The following is an 18055-nucleotide window of genomic DNA, read 5'->3' on the forward strand; positions in this document are numbered from 1 at the left end:
ACTCTCTCTCTCTCCAGGGAGTCATGTGAGTTGGAGGATGCTGCCAGCCTGGCCTCCTCGTACCCGTCCTCTCACACAGAGAATGGCACTGTTTCCACAGAGACCCGTAGCAGCAGCCGGCCCAGCTCCAAAAGCACTTTAGAGGAGAACGCCTATGAGGACATAGTGGGTAAGAATGCATCTGTGTCTGGATAGCTGAGGATAACTCAGCCTGACCTGCAACACTTACTGATGCATTGTAATTCAGTGAATAACCAGGATTGTTGAAAGCCAAACTCTGTTAGTGACTGCTGATGCAAGTAGTAATTCCAAAATCCTTTCACACACTTGGTAGATTTCGAGAGAGTTCTGATTGTTGGTCACTCTCTCATATCCTCACACTCTCAGCTGCCAAGTAGACTGGATTGTCTTTATTCTGAAGGATGGCATGAAGATGTGTGCTGCTTTCTGGTTTCACCATCAACTCCGAATTGTTATGGACTGATAACAAGTATTTCTTTATATGCTGAAAGCTCTGTGTGTCTGTCTCCAGACAATGGTTATGTGGGAGCCAGCAACAACAGATGGGTTATATATTGCTAGCTGGCCTTCCCCTGGTTAAAAGGAATTTGACAGTCATGGGGTACATTTATACCCCATCTGCTTTCTATTGGACAGTCCCAATTAGTTGACTGAAAAACTCTTTTCAAAAATCAATGCTAGATTTATACTTAATATTCCTGCTTTATGTTTATTCAGCCCTGTATGGTTTATGTAAAGAAAATATGATCATCACTCACTCTTCATTATCAGGCCATTCCTTGAGACAAAGGATTAAATTGTAAGATTACTCTGTGGCTTGGGAAAGTGTCAACTTGATATGCCTCAGCTAAAGCCCAGACCTAGCACTAAAGCTAATTTCACATAAACCAAGTGTTCGACAGTCTCACAAGGAATTGTTTTCACACAATTGGGGGAATATCTATCCTCCAACAAGGACTTTTGACCTCTTGATAGTTTTAGTAACATGGAAAACTACAATATAAGCAAGACCAACTATAAATTCTCTGTATTGAGGGTGACAAAGTACAAATGTATGCCAAATTCCTTTCCAGTAGTAAACGTCCTGAGGACTGTGGACAGTGAAAAGGCTGGTTCTCCTGAGGTGCTTCATGTGGCAGCGATGTCTGTCACGTTTCGCCTGGCCATTCTCGGCCCCTCCACTATAAATTTCCTTCCTGCTCATCAGGCTTGAATGTGAGACCCAGTAAAAGAATGGGGGCTGACATGTTTTTAGTTGGAAATTGGAGATTGAGTGTTTGTTGACATATGTTTGTAGCCTTTGAGCATTTTATTTTGCAAGCACATGGGTTAAATGAACTGTAATGGCCATATTTCTCCCTCATACATGGTTGACTCACTTCCTCAATTCATCCTCTATGGCGCTTTATTCAGTCTCTGAAGATGACCATTGGTTCCAGGCAGAGCATGAATCGGTGGCCGCGAGGGGACCCGGGGGACTTTCATGCGTACCCCAACAAAGAGTCCATTGTTTGCCGGTCGAACACTTTGAGTATGGAATAGGCGATGCGGTCGAAGGCATTTTGGCTGAATGATGATTAGTTACAGAGAAATACATTGCCTCTGTGAGCTGTTCCTCCCCAGTGATCCTGGCTGCTCCAGTCTGAAATAGGCTTAGCTGGCTCTGATCACAGCATGGAATGGCGGTCTCCACCACCGCTAAGCAGCGGTTTACAGGTCAGATGTTCTGTTGGAGGCAGCAGCTACAGCAGTGGGAGATAAGCCATGTTCTAGTCCCTCTCCGCTCGTATTTCAACGTGTAGCAGCCCAGACACTTTGGACTCAGACACACACAGCCCTCCTCGAAGCATTTAATCAACTATGTGAGGAGATCATAGCTGTCTGAGGCAGTAGCCCACTGACAATGAGTACATTAAATAAAGATTCTTCTCAAAATAAAATAACATTTGCTACATGCGCTGGATACTACTGGTGTAGACTTTACTGTGAAATCATTGCTTACGAGCCCTTCCCATCGTTTCAGAATTTTAAAAATAAAATAAAAATAGTAACACGAGGAATAAAATAAAAACTACACAAGAATGGAGTTATATACAGGGAGTATGAGTACCAGATCAATGTGCAGATTTATGAGGTATTTGAGGTAGATATGTACATGAAGGCAGGGTAAAGTGACAAGTCATCATGATAGATCTTAATAATAAGACTAAAATATAAAACAGAGAAGCAGCAGCATATGATGAGTGTAAAAGTGTGTGTATATGTGTGAATGTGTGTGGGTTTTGTGTTGGAGTGTCAATGTAGTGTATATGAGTGAGTGTGTATATGGTCTGCGTATATATAGTCTAGTGAGTGTGTATATGGTGTGTGTATATATAGTCTAGTGAGTGTGTATATGGTGTGTATATATAGTCTAGTGAGTGTGTATATGGTGTGTATATATAGTCTAGTGATTGTGTATATGGTGTGTATATATAGTCTAGTGATTGTGTATATGGTGTGTATATATAGTCTAGTGATTGTGTATATGGTGTGTATATATAGTCTAGTGAGTGTGTATATGGTGTGTATATATAGTCTAGTGAGTGTGTATATGGTGTGTATATATAGTCTAGTGATTGTGTATATGGTGTGTATATATAGTCTAGTGAGTGTGTATATGGTGTGTATATATAGTCTAGTGATTGTGTATATGGTGTGTATATATAGTCTAGTGAGTGTGTATATGGTGTGTATATATAGTCTAGTGATTGTGTATATGGTGTGTATATATAGTCTAGTGATTGTGTATATATAGTCTAGTGAGTGTGTATATGGTGTGTATATATAGTCTAGTGAGTGTGTATATGGTGTGTATATGTCTGCTAGTGAGTGTGTATATGGTGTGTATATATAGTCTAGTGATTGTGTATATGGTGTGTATATATAGTCTAGTGATTGTGTATATGGTGTGTATATATAGTCTAGTGAGTGTGTATATGGTGTGTATATATAGTCTAGTGAGTGTGTATATGGTGTGTATATGTCTGCTAGTGAGTGTGTATATGGTGTGTATATATAGTCTAGTGAGTGTGTATATGGTGTGTATATATAGTCTAGTGAGTGTGTATATGGTGTGTATATGTCTGCTAGTGAGTGTGTATATGGTGTGTATATATAGTCTAGTGAGTGTGTATATGGTGTGTATATGTCTGCTAGTGAGTGTGTATATGGTGTGTATATATAGTCTAGTGATTGTGTATATGGTGTGTATATATAGTCTAGTGATTGTGTATATGGTGTGTATATATAGTCTAGTGAGTGTGTATATGGTGTGTATATATAGTCTAGTGAGTGTGTATATGGTGTGTATATATAGTCTAGTGATTGTGTATATGGTGTGTATATATAGTCTAGTGAGTGTGTATATGGTGTGTATATATAGTCTAGTGATTGTGTATATGGTGTGTATATATAGTCTAGTGATTGTGAATATGGTGTGTATATATATGTCTAGTCTAGTGATTGTGTATATGGTGTGTATATATAGTCTAGTGAGTGTGTATATGGTGTGTATATATAGTCTAGTGATTGTGTATATGGTGTGTATATATAGTCTAGTGAGTGTGTATATGGTGTGTATATATAGTCTAGTGATTGTGTATATGGTGTGTATATATAGTCTAGTGAGTGTGTATATGGTGTGTATATATAGTCTAGTGATTGTGTATATGGTGTGTATATATAGTCTAGTGAGTGTGTATATGGTGTGTATATATAGTCTAGTGATCGTGTATATGGTGTGTATATATAGTCTAGTGAGTGTGTATATGGTGTGTATATGTCTGCTAGTGAGTGTGTATATGGTGTGTATATATAGTCTAGTGATTGTGTATATGGTGTGTATATATAGTCTAGTGATTGTGTATATGGTGTGTATATATAGTCTAGTGAGTGCGTATATGGTGTGTATATATAGCCTAGTGAGTGTGTATATGGTGTGTATATATAGTCTAGTGAGTGTGTATATTGTGTGTATATATAGTCTAGTGAGTGTGTATATGGTGTGTATATATAGTCTAGTGATTGTGAATATGGTGTGTATATATAGTCTAGTGAGTGTGTATATGGTGTGTATATATAGTCTAGTGAGTGTGTATATTGTGTGTATATATAGTCTAGTGAGTGTGTATATGGTGTGTATATGTCTGCTAGTGAGTGTGTATATGGTGTGTATATATAGTCTAGTGAGTGTGTATATGGTGTGTATATATAGTCTAGTGAGTGTGTATATTGTGTGTATATATAGTCTAGTGAGTGTGTATATGGTGTGTATATATAGTCTAGTGAGTGTGTATATGGTGTGTATATATAGTCTAGCGAGTGTGTATATGGTGTGTATATATAGTCTAGTGAGTGTGTATATGGTGTGTATATATAGTCTAGTGAGTGTGTATATGGTGTGTATATATAGTCTAGTGAGTGTGTATATGGTGTGTATATATATAGTCTAGTGAGTGTGTATATGGTGTGTATATATAGTCTAGTGAGTTTGTATATGGTGTGTATATATAGTCTAGTGATTGTGTATATGGTGTGTATATATATAGTCTAGTGAGTGTGTATATGGTGTGTATATATATAGTCTAGTGAGTGTGTATATGGTGTGTATATATATAGTCTAGTGAGTGTGTATATGGTGTGTATATATAGTCTAGTGAGTTTGTATATGGTGTGTATATATAGTCTAGTGATTGTGTATATGGTGTGTATATATATAGGTGCTTGTGAGTGTGTAATATAGTCTCCAGGCTGAGTGTGTGTATATAAATAGTCTATCCACCTGAGTGTGCCTCCCTACCACTGAGTGTGTTATAGCTCAGTCAAAACTGTGTGTCTGGCTCCCCAATAACAAACTCCCTAGTGAGGACAGTGTGTCAATCACCACCTTCCGGTGACACCTGAAACCCCACCTAGTACCTAGTGGATGTAATCCTTCTCATCCCTCCCCCCTTAAAATATTTAGATCTATTGAAAGTGGTGTTCCACTGGATGTCATAAGGTAGTCTAGTGTGTGTGTATATATAGTCTAAATGACTTAAATGTAAATGTAAATGTGTGTATATATAGTCTAGTGAGTGTGTATATGGTGTGTATATATAGTCTAGTCATTGTGTATATGGTGTGTATATATATAGTCTAGTGATTGTGTGTATATATAGTCTAGTGAGTGTGTATATGGTGTGTATATATAGTCTAGTGTGTGTGTATATATAGTCTAGTGAGTGTGTGTATATGGTGTGTGTGTACGTAGGGTTAATATGTAGGGTTAGTGCAAGTGCAGGTAGGTGCAAGATAGAGTAAGTGCAGATAGTTTAGGTATCATTCATTTACTATTTAGAAGTCTGGCTATTTAGCAGTCTTATGGTTTGGAGGTAGAAGCTGTCTCAGAGCCTGTTGGTCTGAGAGCCGATGCTCCAGTACGTTTGCCGGATGGTAGCAGAGTGAACAGTCTATGGCTTGGGAGTCTTTGGTCATTTTTCAGGCCTTCCTCTGACGCCGCCTGATATAGAGGTCCTGGATGGCAGGGAGCTTGGCCTCTGTGATGTACTGGGCTGTTCGCATCACCCTCTGTAGCGCTTTGAGCTCAAGGGTGGTGCATTTGCCATACAGAGTAGTGATGCAGCCAGTCAAGATGCTCTCAATATTACATCTGTAGAACATTTGGAGGATCCGAGGGCCAATGCCAAATCTTTTCAGCCTCCTGAGGGGAAGAATTGCTGCCATGCCCTCTTCACAACTGTGTGCGCGTGTGAGAACCATGTTAAGTCCTTAGTGATGTGGACACCAAAGAACTAGAAGCTCTCAACCCGCTCCAAAACAGCCCTGTCAACACGGATATGGGTGTGCTCTCCCCTCTTTCCCCTTTAGTCTACGATCAGCTCCTTGGTTTTACTGACGTTGTTGTCCTGGCACCACACTGCTAAGTCTCTGACCTCCTTCCTGTAGGCTGTCTCATCGCCGTCCATGATCAGGCCTACCACTGTCGCGTCGTCAGCAAACTTGGTGACGGTGTCGGAGTTGTGCGTGACCACGCAGTCGTGGGTGAACAGGGAGTACAGGAGGGGACTAAGAACACACCCCTGAGGGGCTCAGGTGTTGAGGGTCAACCAGGATCCAGTTGCAGAGGGAGTGGTTCAGTCCCAGGGTCCCTAGCTTGGTGATGAGCTTGGAGGGGAATGTTATGTTGAACGCTGAGCTCTAGTCTATGAACAGCATTCTCACATAGTAATTTTCCCTCCTGTCCAGTGTGAAGTGCAATTGTGATTGCTTCATCTGTGGATCTGTCTGGGGGTATGCAAATTGGAGTGGGTGTAGGGTGTCTGGGATGATGGTGTTGATGTTTTTCATGACCAGCCTTTCAAAGCACTTCATAATTAGGCAGATTACATTGGAGCTCTTGGGAACAGGGACAATGGTGGTCAGTTTGAAAAATTTTGGGATTACAGACTGGGACAAGGAGAGATTGAAAATGTCCGTGAAGACACTTGCCAGCTGGTCTGCGCATGTTCTGAGAACATGCCCTGGTATTCCGGCCCTGTGATTGCATTCCACCTCCCTCCTACATTGTCCTTCTGCATGTTTGATGTCTTGTCAGAGGTCAGAGCGGCCTTTCTTGTATGCATCCATGTCCATGTCCTGTCCCTTATAAGCGGTAGCTCTAGCCTTTAGCCCAGCGTGGATATTGTCTGTAATCCATGGTTTTTGGTTTGGATATGCTATGCACTTATTGATGAAGCCTGTGACTGTTGTGGTAAACTCCTCAATGCTATCGGATAAATCACGGAACATATTCCAGTCTGCACTAGAAAAACAGTCTTATAGCCTCTCGTCTGCTTCATCCAACCACTTCCGTATTCAGGGCATCACTGGTACTTCCTGTTTGAGCAGGAAAATGGAAAATGGAGTCATGGTCAGATTTGCCAAAGGGAGGATGAGGGAGGGCCTTGTTTGCATTTCTGTTGGTAGAAAAAAGTGGTCTATAGTTTTAGTGCCATTAGTGGCACAGGAGACGTGTTGGTAGAAGTGAGGTAGGACGGTTTTAATTCTCCACCCAACCACTTGTTTGTTTATGGCTCCATACAGTTGAGTGCCAGAGTGGTGTTGGCTTGTGGATGGATGTAGACAGCTGTGATAATTACAGATGAGAACTCTCTTGGTAGATAAAAGGGTCTGTAGCTAACCATGAGGTATTCTATATCAGGTGAGCAAAAGCTAGATATTTCCTTCACACTGGAAGCAGCACACCAGTTGTTATTTATGAAAAAAACACACTCCTCCTTTCGACTTCCCCGAAGCTGCCGTCCGATCCTGCCACTGCATGGAGAATCCACTGAGTACTACGTGCGTATCGTCATCATCCAGCCACGCTTCATTAAGTCATATTGCAGCTTTTCAAGTCTCTCTCATGAGATACTCTCAAATTCATTCTTGAGTGACTGGACATTTGCCAATATTCACTGGCTTCTCATTCTGAAACCAGTGAAGTCAGTCTGAAGTCAGCGTTTCTTATGTCTAATTGGCAACTGTCAAAATGTACTTTGAGAAGATCAGTCATCTGCCACCTGTGTTATGAAATTCATGATTCATTATGGTGTTATGGTATAAATGGTTATATTATGACAAGCTATAGTTTGATTGGCGTAGCGTCACTGGGAATAGGTTTCCTGTCTGGTGAATCAGGATATGTACACAACAGTGACTCAGTAGTAATGGATTATGTCTGCAGCATCAACCCCAAGCAGAACTGAGTCTCTCTAACATCATTATGTCAACAGTGGTGGTGGTGAGGTAAGATAGCCTCCCTGGCCTGTCTGTCTGAGCCAGATTATCTCTGCTCTAACACTGCATTGGAATCTGCTGACTGGAATAATGATGCTTTGTTTTGTCTATGTAATCATACATTTCACATAGATTTATGAATTGCTGATGAATACAGTATGGCATGTCTCTTTAATTTACAGTTGAATGTATACTGTAGTTTTTAGCATTTGTGAGGTATGAGTGTTAAACAATTTAGATTCCAAAAATACTGTGCATCTCCGAGCATAATTTGGCCCATGTGGTCACAAGCCTTCTCTGAAGGATGTACACGGTACAGTTACAGCATGGTTTGTGGTGCCACCAAATGTTTAGACAGATCTCAAGCCCGTTTTGGTCCCGTGAACATCTCTGTTTATTACATGAATGACTGGTGCCACTGTAGCAGCCACTCGATGGCGAGGGACATTCTGTCCATAGCCCTTTTATGGGGTAATCCTATCCTGACATTGTGTAGATAGTCTGTCCTCTGTCTCGCTCTAGAGAGAGCCTATTGTGTAAACAGATGCCGAGTCACAGTGTGGGTGCAGCCAGGTCAGGCGAGGCGTGTGCGTGTGTGTGTGTGTGTGTGTGTGTGTGTGTGTGTGTGTGTGTGTGTGTGTGTGTGTGTGTGTGTGTGTGTGTGTGTGTGTGTGTGTGTGTGTGTGTGTGTGTGTGTGTGTGTGTGTGTGTGTGTGTGTGTGTGTGTGTGTGTGTGTGTGTGTGTGTGTGTGTGTGTGTGCAGCCAGGTCAGGAGAGGTATGTGTGTGTGTGTGCAGCCAGGTCAGGAGTGGTGTGCCCACTCTGGATGTGAGTAACCACAGCAGTTGATTAGTACCCTCCAGTGCGTCAGAAGCCAGGGAGACATATCATCATCCCAGCAGGCTGTCATTACTCTGCTTCAGTTGATTGGGGTCCCAGAGCACTGAGACGTCAGTCAGTCCAGCCCTAGAGCTGGGCCATACAGGCAAATATCCATATTGCGATAAATTGCCTGAATTGATGTGATAACGATAAATATATAGTTTAATAGTTTAATACATTAATGTGCAGCACCACAGTACATTTTTTCATATTACCCGTAAAACTACTACTACTGGCCTCCCGGGTGGCGCAGTGTTAGCTGTGCCACCAGAGATTCTGGGTCTGTCGCAGCCTGCCGTGACCGGGAGGTCCATGGGGCGACGCACAATTGGCCATGCGTCGTCCGGGTTAGGGTGGGTTTGGCCGGCAGGGATATCCTTGTCTCATGGCGCATTAGCGACGGGTTTGACGAGTTTGACGCAGTGCACGCTGACCAGGTTGCCTGGTGTACGGTGTTTCCTCCAACACATTGGTGCGGCTGGCTTCCGGGTTGGATGTGCATTGTGTCAAGAAGCAGGTTGGGTTGTGTTTCGGAGGATGCATGGCTCTCAACCTTCGCCTCTCCCGTTCGTACGGGAGTTGCAGCGATGAGACAAGAATGTAACTACTACCAATTGGATACCATGAATTTTTTTTTTAAACTACTACTAGTCTGTAGCCATCAATTGCCCAATTAACAATCACACATGTTAGTAAACTTATTTAATTTCAAACTTCATATTTCTCTAGTAGGCTACTTATCGTAATCAACAATATCAGTAAAATGTCTGCGATAAATATGTTCGGTCTCAAGCATTTTCGGTTTATGGTCCCAGCTACACTCAGCTCTGATAATACATAGGAAGGGAAGAGGCAAAAGCACAGTCTGACTGGAATTTCATTTTCAGTATGACATGGCAGAATGCTCTGATGATCTCACTAAGATGGTTCATAAATAGGCAATAAATGGTGAACCCCTTTTAACAAAACAGATACCTTTAACAGATACATTTATCACAGTTTAACGTTGGCCTTCAAGGTGTTCCTCCGTTTATAGGATTCTCTTCCATCATTGAGATGCTGAAGTATAGATTTAGTGTAGTCTCTTTTACCAGACACTAGCTCTGTTGTAAGATTCATTCTCGTCTTTCACTGCAAGTCTTTTCCCTCATGCCTTTCGACACCATCTGGCTCTGTTTTCCTTTTTAGTGCAGTTCCTTCGTTTTCTCACAACCTTTTCAGACCCAGCTGAAATGCTATTCTCAGAGCACGTCTGGATGGACATGGGCAGTGGTGTTATACAAGTTTTTATACACGCTGGCTGGCCCTTTTCCAAGTGACATCAGTGAAAGCAGTGCTGTGTGAGATTCCTGTCAGTGTGCAGTGGAAAAACCCAAAACTCTTTGTGCAACACCTCTGAAATGTTGAGTGAACATTTCTACATCAACAGTCTCATTGAAAGGATGTGAGAATGAAGTTCAGTGATACCTGAGAGGAAGAGGAGGAGGATGTCCCGCTCCACTCCTCCCCTTCGCCTCCCGCAGCAGACAGCCTGCATACTCCGGCCATGACTCACCACTAGCAGCCCAGTGTCCGGGAGTCTCGGCACAGCGCAGTCGGTCAGGGGCCAGCGGGGCCTCCAGGGCTCTGGGTCAACAGTAACTGTTTAAAGAGACGGTACATTTGGGCATTGTAGCAGCCAGCTGAGAGTGACATTTAACCTGGCCCCTGCATGACTTATTTGATCTGAGCTACACCACGGGGAGCCTCTCTCCTGCCCCCCAACTCCCTCTCCTGCCCCCCGTCATCTCACACAGACTCTGGCCTGAAGCCCCTCTGGCTTTGTCTTGTCTAGTCAAATACCTTCCTTCTCCCTGAACCTTAACATATCCTTCTGAACAGCTGCTGCTGTTATCTTAGACCTTAATCTGTTTTCTAAATGTCGTCACACAGAGAAGGAGAACCCGTACGAGGACGTGGACCCGAAGAGGAGGAGTTTGGGTCGGAAGAACCGCTTGGTACCGGAAAGCAACCGGACCTGGACCACCCAGAAACTCAACTCACCTCCTCAGGTAACCCAGCTAGCTAGCAGAGCTGAGGTATTTTCCAACGGTAGAATTCTCCCTCAGACTGGAGTTAGAGCTCTGAAACCTGGACAGGATCCTCCAATAATCTTATTTCACAGCTAGATTTCTCATTATTTGCGCTACAGAAGCCTTTTGATGTGTTGAAACCTGGTGGAGTTCCAGTAAAATACTGTCAGTCTGCCTGGAAATGTAGGTTTGGCTCTGCTGCTTTAATATGGATGGGCACTGTCTCGTCGTAGGAAAGATGATTTAGAATTTCCTTGTGTTCAGCTGGGAATGAGGTCACTGTGCGGTGAGGAAAATATCTTGTATTATTGGGTACGGTTACTTATTGTCATGACAAAAACTTCAGTCAATCCCAGACCAAACCAGGATCCATTGCTTCATCCTATGGGGCCTGGTCAGAAATTGTGCACTATAAAGGGAATAGGTTGCCATCTGGGACACAGCCTCAGTATTGTCCTCTCTCTCCCCCTCCACAGCTGCCCTCTAAGCCCAGTAGCCAGTCCCTGTGCCTCTCTGGTCCCACAGACAAGAAGAGTCACCGGGCATCCCGCCTGTCCAAGCGACACAGCCATGATGACATGCTGCTGCTGCCGCCTCAGCTGGGGGTCTCGCCCTCCCCCTGCTGCCTGCTGGATGACAGCCTGAGCAGCGCCAGCGAAACTCTGGCCTCCCGTAGGCACCGGAGGATCCCCAAGGTACAATATAAAACACTCCAGGCTGTAGGAATGAACCTGTTCTCTCCATGATGATCTCCTCAAGGACTATTCTATTCTTGCAAGCCATGTATCTACGGGGCCATGCATCTACCTGGAAGGCAAAATGAAGATGGATTTACTATAGACTATACAAATGTCATTCTTTTGGATAATTCCTAAATGCACTGTGACGGAAACTCTTTGCTGATTCTGTTCATACTCTGTTTTAAACACAAGCCATATCCCAGGAATAGTTCTGGACATGTAGAGCGAGAGAGCACTGAGAAGGATTTTATGTCCTCCTCCCACGCACTAAATGGAGCCAACTTTGAAAAGCTTCACCACAAGAGACCAGATAGTCCTTTACTGTAGGTTGTACACACACTGAGCTTCCCCTTTCCTCTCACTGTGTACAGATGGTCCAGAGAATCAACTCCATTTACTCTACCAAGAGAGGGAAGAAGAGGCTGAAGAAGCTGTCCTTGTCTAATATTGAGACGGCATCTCTGAGAGGTACATAGGGGCTCCTCCCTTCCTTCTCTCCATCCACTGTCTGGATCAGGGAGTAAATATTTGTCTCCCCCACCCACATAGTGTCCCAGTCATCTCATCTCTATGGCATAAACATACAGTTGTAGAGATGACCCCTGACCCTAAACAAAACTTTTTTCTCTCTCCGATCTGTTTACAGATGACAACAGCGAGAGTGAGAGCGATTCTGATGACAGGTTCAAAGGTGAGAGGTCACAGAATACAGTTGAAGCTCAGTCCCTGGAGAACAATGGTGCACTTGGTCTATAGCTGTCTGTTTCTGCACAGACAGAGGATTTGTCTCACTCACAGCAGATACAACAAGCGCACATGTCTCTGTTAGTTTTGACAAATCAGTGTTTGGAACAAGACATCGATCAAGTGACTTGTGACCAAAGGGACCACAGAAATGTAACTGAAAGGCAAAATAAAGATGTAATGGATGTGCTATAGACTATACAACTGTCATTCTTTTGAATAAATACTAAATGCACTGTGTCCGAACTCATTGCTGATTCTGTTCATACTCTGTTTTAAACACAAGCCATCTGTGATGACAGTTATGGTGAACTATAAGGTTTGTACTTCTCTCTAATCTGTGTTTAGGTTGTTATGTGTTGGACTGTGTGAGGATAAACATGTGTGAGTATAGAGGTTTAATCAGTGTGTTGAAACCCAGCTAACGTTTTAAATCCAGTTAAGTTTTGGTTCCCAGAATGTTTTTGGTAGGTTAGAGATAACAATCATTTAACCTCCCATTTGTTTGGTTTTCAAAGCAGTTTGTGATTTTGTTGTTGTTGATCATCCCAGGAACCGCCTGGCAACTTTTCAGGGGGAAGTTCCAAGAATGTTTGGTTTCCTTTTACATCGTAACATGGTTTTGGAAACATCATGCTTGACTAAATATGTTCCAATAATGTTTGGAGAACATTCTCTTGTTATGTTCTCTCTCAACCTAAGGGGAATCCAATGGTAACATTTCATTAGTTATGGGAATGTTTCTTGTTAGCTGGGAAGTGAATGTTGGACTGTAAGCTAGTTGTCAGACTGCATGGTTTGTAGTGCATTATTAGCTGTGAGTGCTGTCAGTTCTGTGTAGTACACAGTGTTTGGGATATGCATTTTGTCAATACAACCCTGTACTGAAGGTTGAACTGTCCATATCCCTCTCTCTTCTCTCCCCAGCCCACACCCAGAGGCTGCTGAAGCTGCAGTCAATGCTGAGGAGGGCCCCTAGCTACCGCACACTGGAGCTGCAGCTGATTGAGTGGCAGGAGAGGGAGCTGTTTGAGTACTTTGTGGTGGTGTCCCTCAAGAAAAAGCCCACCAAGAACTCCTTCTCTCCCGAAGTCACCTACCAGTTCCCCAAGGTAAGGGACCAACCCAACTGTATTCTGGCCCCTCTTTCCCCTTGGTCATGGGTCAGACAGCGGTATCAAGTCCCTTAAGTGAGAGAAAGGATTTAAACAGGAAGGGGTCCTGGTAGATAACTGTTTCTTCTGAGACATTACTCACGGGACCTACAGAAGTATGTATGCTGAGAGCTGTGATATATGGAGGTCGGAGACCCTTACCAATGTTGTTTGCATGTTGAAATAGAATTGAAAATGGCTTATTTTCATGCAGAAAAATATTGATTTCGGCAGTCAAAAACGTCAGTGCACATACAGTTCAGCACATACAGTTCCTTCAGAAAGTATTCGAACCTCTTGACTTATTCCACATGTTGTTCTGTTACAGCCTGAATTCATAATTATTTCTTTTAAATGCCTTTGGCAGCGATTACAGAGTCTTTCTGGGTAAGTCTACTAAGAGCTTTGCACACCTGGATTGTGTAATATTTGCACATTATTCTTCAAGCTCTGTCAAATTGGTTATTGATAATTTCGAGCCATTTTCATGTATTGCCATAGATTTTCAATACAATTTAAGTCAAAACTGTAACTAAGCCACTCAGGAACATTCAGTGTTGTCTTGGTAAGCAACTCCAGTGTAAATTTGGCCTTGTGTTTTAGGTTATTGTCCTGCTGAAAGGTGAATTCGTCTCCCAGTATCTGTTGGAAAGCAGACTGAACCAAGTTTTCCTCTAGGATTTTACCTGTGCTTAGTTCTATTTAATTTATTTTTATTTAAAAAACCCTGTGTAGTCCTTGCCGATGATAACTATACCCATAACATGATGCAACCACCATGCTTGAAAATATGAAGAGTGGTACTCAGTGATGTGTTGTGTTGGATTTGCCTCAAACATAACACTTTGTAATCAGGACATGAAGTTAATTTCTTTGTCACATTTTTTGCAGTTTTTCTTTTTGTAATATTTTTATTCTGTAAAGGCTTCCTTATTTTCATTCTGTCATTTAGGTTAGTATTTAGGAGTAACCACAATGTTGTTGATTCTCCTATCACAGGCATTAAACTCTGTAACTGTTTTAAAGTCACCATTGGCCTCATGGCGAAATCCCTGAGTCGTTTCCTTCCTCTCCGGCAACTGAGTTAGGAAGGACTGTAGTGACTGGGTGTATTGATACACCAATTAATAACTTCACCATGCACAAAGGGATGTTTAATGTCTGTTTATTTATTTTTACCCATCTACCAATTGGTGCCCTTCTTTACGAGGCATTGGAAAACATCCCTGGTTTTGTGGTTGAATCTGTGTTGTTTGTGGTTGAATCTGTGTTTGAAATTCACTGTTCGACTGAAGGACCTTACAGATAATTGTATGTGTGTGGGTACAGAGATGAGGAAGTCATTCAAAAATAATGTTAAACACTATTTTTGTCCATGCAACCTTATGTGAGTTGTTAAGCACATGTTTACTCATGAACTTGTTTAGGCTTGCCATAATGAAGGGGTTGAATATTTATTGACTCAAGACATTTCAGCTTTTAATTTTAAATGTATTTGTAAACATTTCTGAAAATATAATTCCACTTTGACATTATGAGGTATTGTGTATAGGCCAGTGACACAACATCTCAATGTAATCCATTTTAAATTCAGGCTGTAACACAATAAAATGGGGAAAAAGTGGTGTGAATACTTTCTGAAGGCACTGTAGATGCAGATATTGCTGAAGAGTAGGGCCATGGCCGTAACATACGGGTTGAGGGAGTTTTCAGAGTTTATTGACAGTAAGTGGTGTAACCAGGAAACGGTTTCTATGGTAGTTAAGTGTTTACTTACTCAAAGATCTCTTTTTAAGTTATTTAAGATTTGGTTCAGTGATAGAATCCCCTGGGAGATATCAGTATGTTGGTTCTCTGCCAGAGAAAAGCCTGACCCAATGACGTCGGGGGGGAGAGGGGGGTTGGGGGTGATAAGGGGAGGAGGTGCGAACCCTGTGTGGGAGAATGCTTAGGCTGGTCATTTATTCTTACTGTAGGGGACGTTTTTGGGGACCCTGTAAAGAGGACAGACTTAGTAGACTGTAAGCGTCTGGGTCTGTTTCTGACTGAGACATTTCCTGTTCCTTTCTCGTCTCGTCTCACAGCTAGAGAGGCCCACCAAGCTGATGAGGGAGGCAGAGCAGAGACTCAAAGCCATCCCCCAGTTCTGCTTTCCAGATGCCAAGGACTGGACCCCGGTGTCTGAATACAGCAGGTACAGTACAGATTCCGGTACAACCCCACTGCATCACGGAAGAAAGCTCACCACCACACTGGGGGCCTATTAATCCCATTCCTTGCCTGAACCAGATGGGTACTAATCGGTTGTGATGCACAAGTCTTCCATATATAGATCAAGGTTAAAAAACGAACAAATCGATAATATGATTAGATATCAACAAGTAAAATTAGGAAGAAAACAAAGATGTAATGCCATTATCTTCATGAAATCCTGTTAGACTCTTACTCCTGCTCCTGACAACGTGGGTCCCTTCTCTCTCCGCCACAAAGACTGTGCTACTTCACCAACCCTAAAGTGTGAATGAGATCCAACACTACGTTTCCTTTGATCACTGTTCAATCTCTCTCTCTCTCTCTCTCTCTGTGTGTGTGTGTGTGTGTGTGTGTGTGTGTGTGTGTGTGTGTGTGTGTGTGTGTGTGTGTGTGTGTGTGTGTGTGTGTGTGTGTGTGTGTGTGTGTGTGTGTGTGTGTGTGTGTGTGTGTGTGTGTGTGTGTGTGTGTGTGTGTGTGTGTGTGTGTGTGTGTCGGTACAGTGAGACCTTCTCGTTCATGTTGACTGGAGAGGATGGCAGCAGGAGGTTTGGGTACTGCAGGCGTCTGCTGGTAAGCAAGCCACCATTAATTCACTGGTCTCTGTTCTGTTCACACCCTGCTGAGCCACCCCTGTTTGTTTTGACAAGGTTTCTTTCTTTCCTGTGGGACCATTGAGGTGTTATTGCGTCACCACGCTGAGTGTGAATAGGAGAGAAAGTAAATAAAGTGAATTTTAATGTCCGTATGTAACAAAGCTTGGTTGTTTTTGCCTTTCAAAACGATCGGGATGAATCTTAGTAAAACTGGACTCCTTCTGTTTCATGAGAGTTTCTCAGGGGAAGAATGATGAAAAACAAACCATGAAATGTCTAGGTTTGTCATTGTAGAGCACAACCCGCCAGTAAGGGTTTCTAGTCATTTGATGTTTTATGATGAGCCCACATTTGGCTTAAGTTCAGAAAGTATGGCTGTGTGGGATTTTGTGCTTGCTGTGATTTGTTGTTAATGTCACTGTTATGCCCAATAATGTGTACATTCACAAAGTGTCTATGTTTTGTAGGGTTTGTCAGTGTGTTTTAGTAGCCTACTGTATTTGTGTGTCACGTAGACTGAGATGGGGGCCATTCTTAAACTCAGTTCTGACTGCTACTTGACTGTATTGAGCTCAGTAGTTGCTGACATTAAGTAGCTGTAGATCAGACGACTCCTGATGCTGTGAGAGAGGTGAGTTTTCCCCTCTCTGGTAACCCAGCTCCTTCCTTCTGATGGAGTTGGCATGAACAACACATTCCTAAGGACTTTAACCAAGTTCCACATGCTTGATTTAATCATCCATTTGGAGAAAGCAGAGGAGAAAATTGCATACCTAATATGGACAAGTGGATCGGGATTTCTTTATATGTATGCACGTGTTAATTTGTGTGTGTGTGTGTGCATGTGTGCACGTGTGCACATGCGTATGTGTGTGTGTTTTAGATGGATAGATCCAGGAGGCCTGGTTGGCTCCAGAGTAGACTGGTCTGTGATTGTTTAGTGTGGAGGGTAGAGGTGATTATTAACTGTGTAGAGACTGCAGCACCTGTGTTTAGTTTACAAGGAGAAGCCTCAGTCTCTCCAGATTAAAGACGTCCACCTCCAGCAGCTGAAAGACCAGATTTATAAATATTTCTTCAACCACAGCCGATTGTGAACTAACCTGGTACTTTATCTAAATAAAAGCAAGCACATCACATAGCTTTGGTCAAATTAAGCTGTTGGCTTTATAATGTTTGTGTGTATGGTAGTGTTTCAGTATATTCTCATTGATGTTGCATTATAAACCTAACTAAGTATCTTATCTTAGTATCTATTGCCACATTACTGTCTGTGTTACCTTATAAGCCTCTCTTCCCCAGGGACTGACGAGACTCTTAATTTGTGCCCTTGTTCCAGCCGAGTGGGAAAGGGCCTCGCCTGCCTGAGGTGTACTGCGTCATCAGCCGACTGGGCTGTTTCCACCTGTTCTCCAAGGTGAGTTCATGCTTACACACAAACACACCCTAGTGTAGCCGTCGTCGCGGTTACCTGTCTCTGAGCCGAGGCCAGTGTTCCCAGGAGTGAACTAGTTGAGGCTGTGCCAGCATTTCCACTCTAAGGCATCCTGTCCAGCATAAACCTTATTTTCAGCTTTTTTCTCTCTCTGATTTCCCAGTTAAATTATTTCCTTCACTTGTTCCTGAGTTTATCTAACATGAAACAGAGTGCTCATTGTGTTTAAGTACTTCATGCCTTATCTGCCTCCTCATGAATCCTCTATGAACAGTGTATTTGAAGTGAATAAGGCCTGTGTTAAGGGAAACAATTAAGAGGTAGTAGACGTATCTAATGA

The 18055-nt window shown here is 42.6% G+C and overlaps 1 protein-coding gene across 7 annotated transcripts in view; it reads left to right on the forward strand.

The window, feature by feature from the left end:
• Positions 1–18055, forward strand: part of LOC124035602 (DENN domain-containing protein 2B-like) — an 84093-nt gene that overhangs the window by 44513 nt on the left and 21525 nt on the right. For all 7 annotated transcript variants that reach the window (XM_046349120.1, XM_046349124.1, XM_046349118.1 and 4 more), the window contains 9 exons: positions 18–169; positions 10657–10775; positions 11273–11491; positions 11908–12004; positions 12183–12227; positions 13208–13392; positions 15519–15628; positions 16188–16257; positions 17620–17697. In XM_046349120.1, the coding sequence (XP_046205076.1) occupies positions 18–169; positions 10657–10775; positions 11273–11491; positions 11908–12004; positions 12183–12227; positions 13208–13392; positions 15519–15628; positions 16188–16257; positions 17620–17697 (1075 nt within the window). The remainder of the gene's footprint in view (positions 1–17; positions 170–10656; positions 10776–11272; positions 11492–11907; positions 12005–12182; positions 12228–13207; positions 13393–15518; positions 15629–16187; positions 16258–17619; positions 17698–18055) is intronic.

Source organism: Oncorhynchus gorbuscha, linkage group LG05 (genome assembly GCF_021184085.1).
Source record: "Oncorhynchus gorbuscha isolate QuinsamMale2020 ecotype Even-year linkage group LG05, OgorEven_v1.0, whole genome shotgun sequence".
Taxonomy (NCBI): domain Eukaryota; kingdom Metazoa; phylum Chordata; class Actinopteri; order Salmoniformes; family Salmonidae; genus Oncorhynchus; species Oncorhynchus gorbuscha.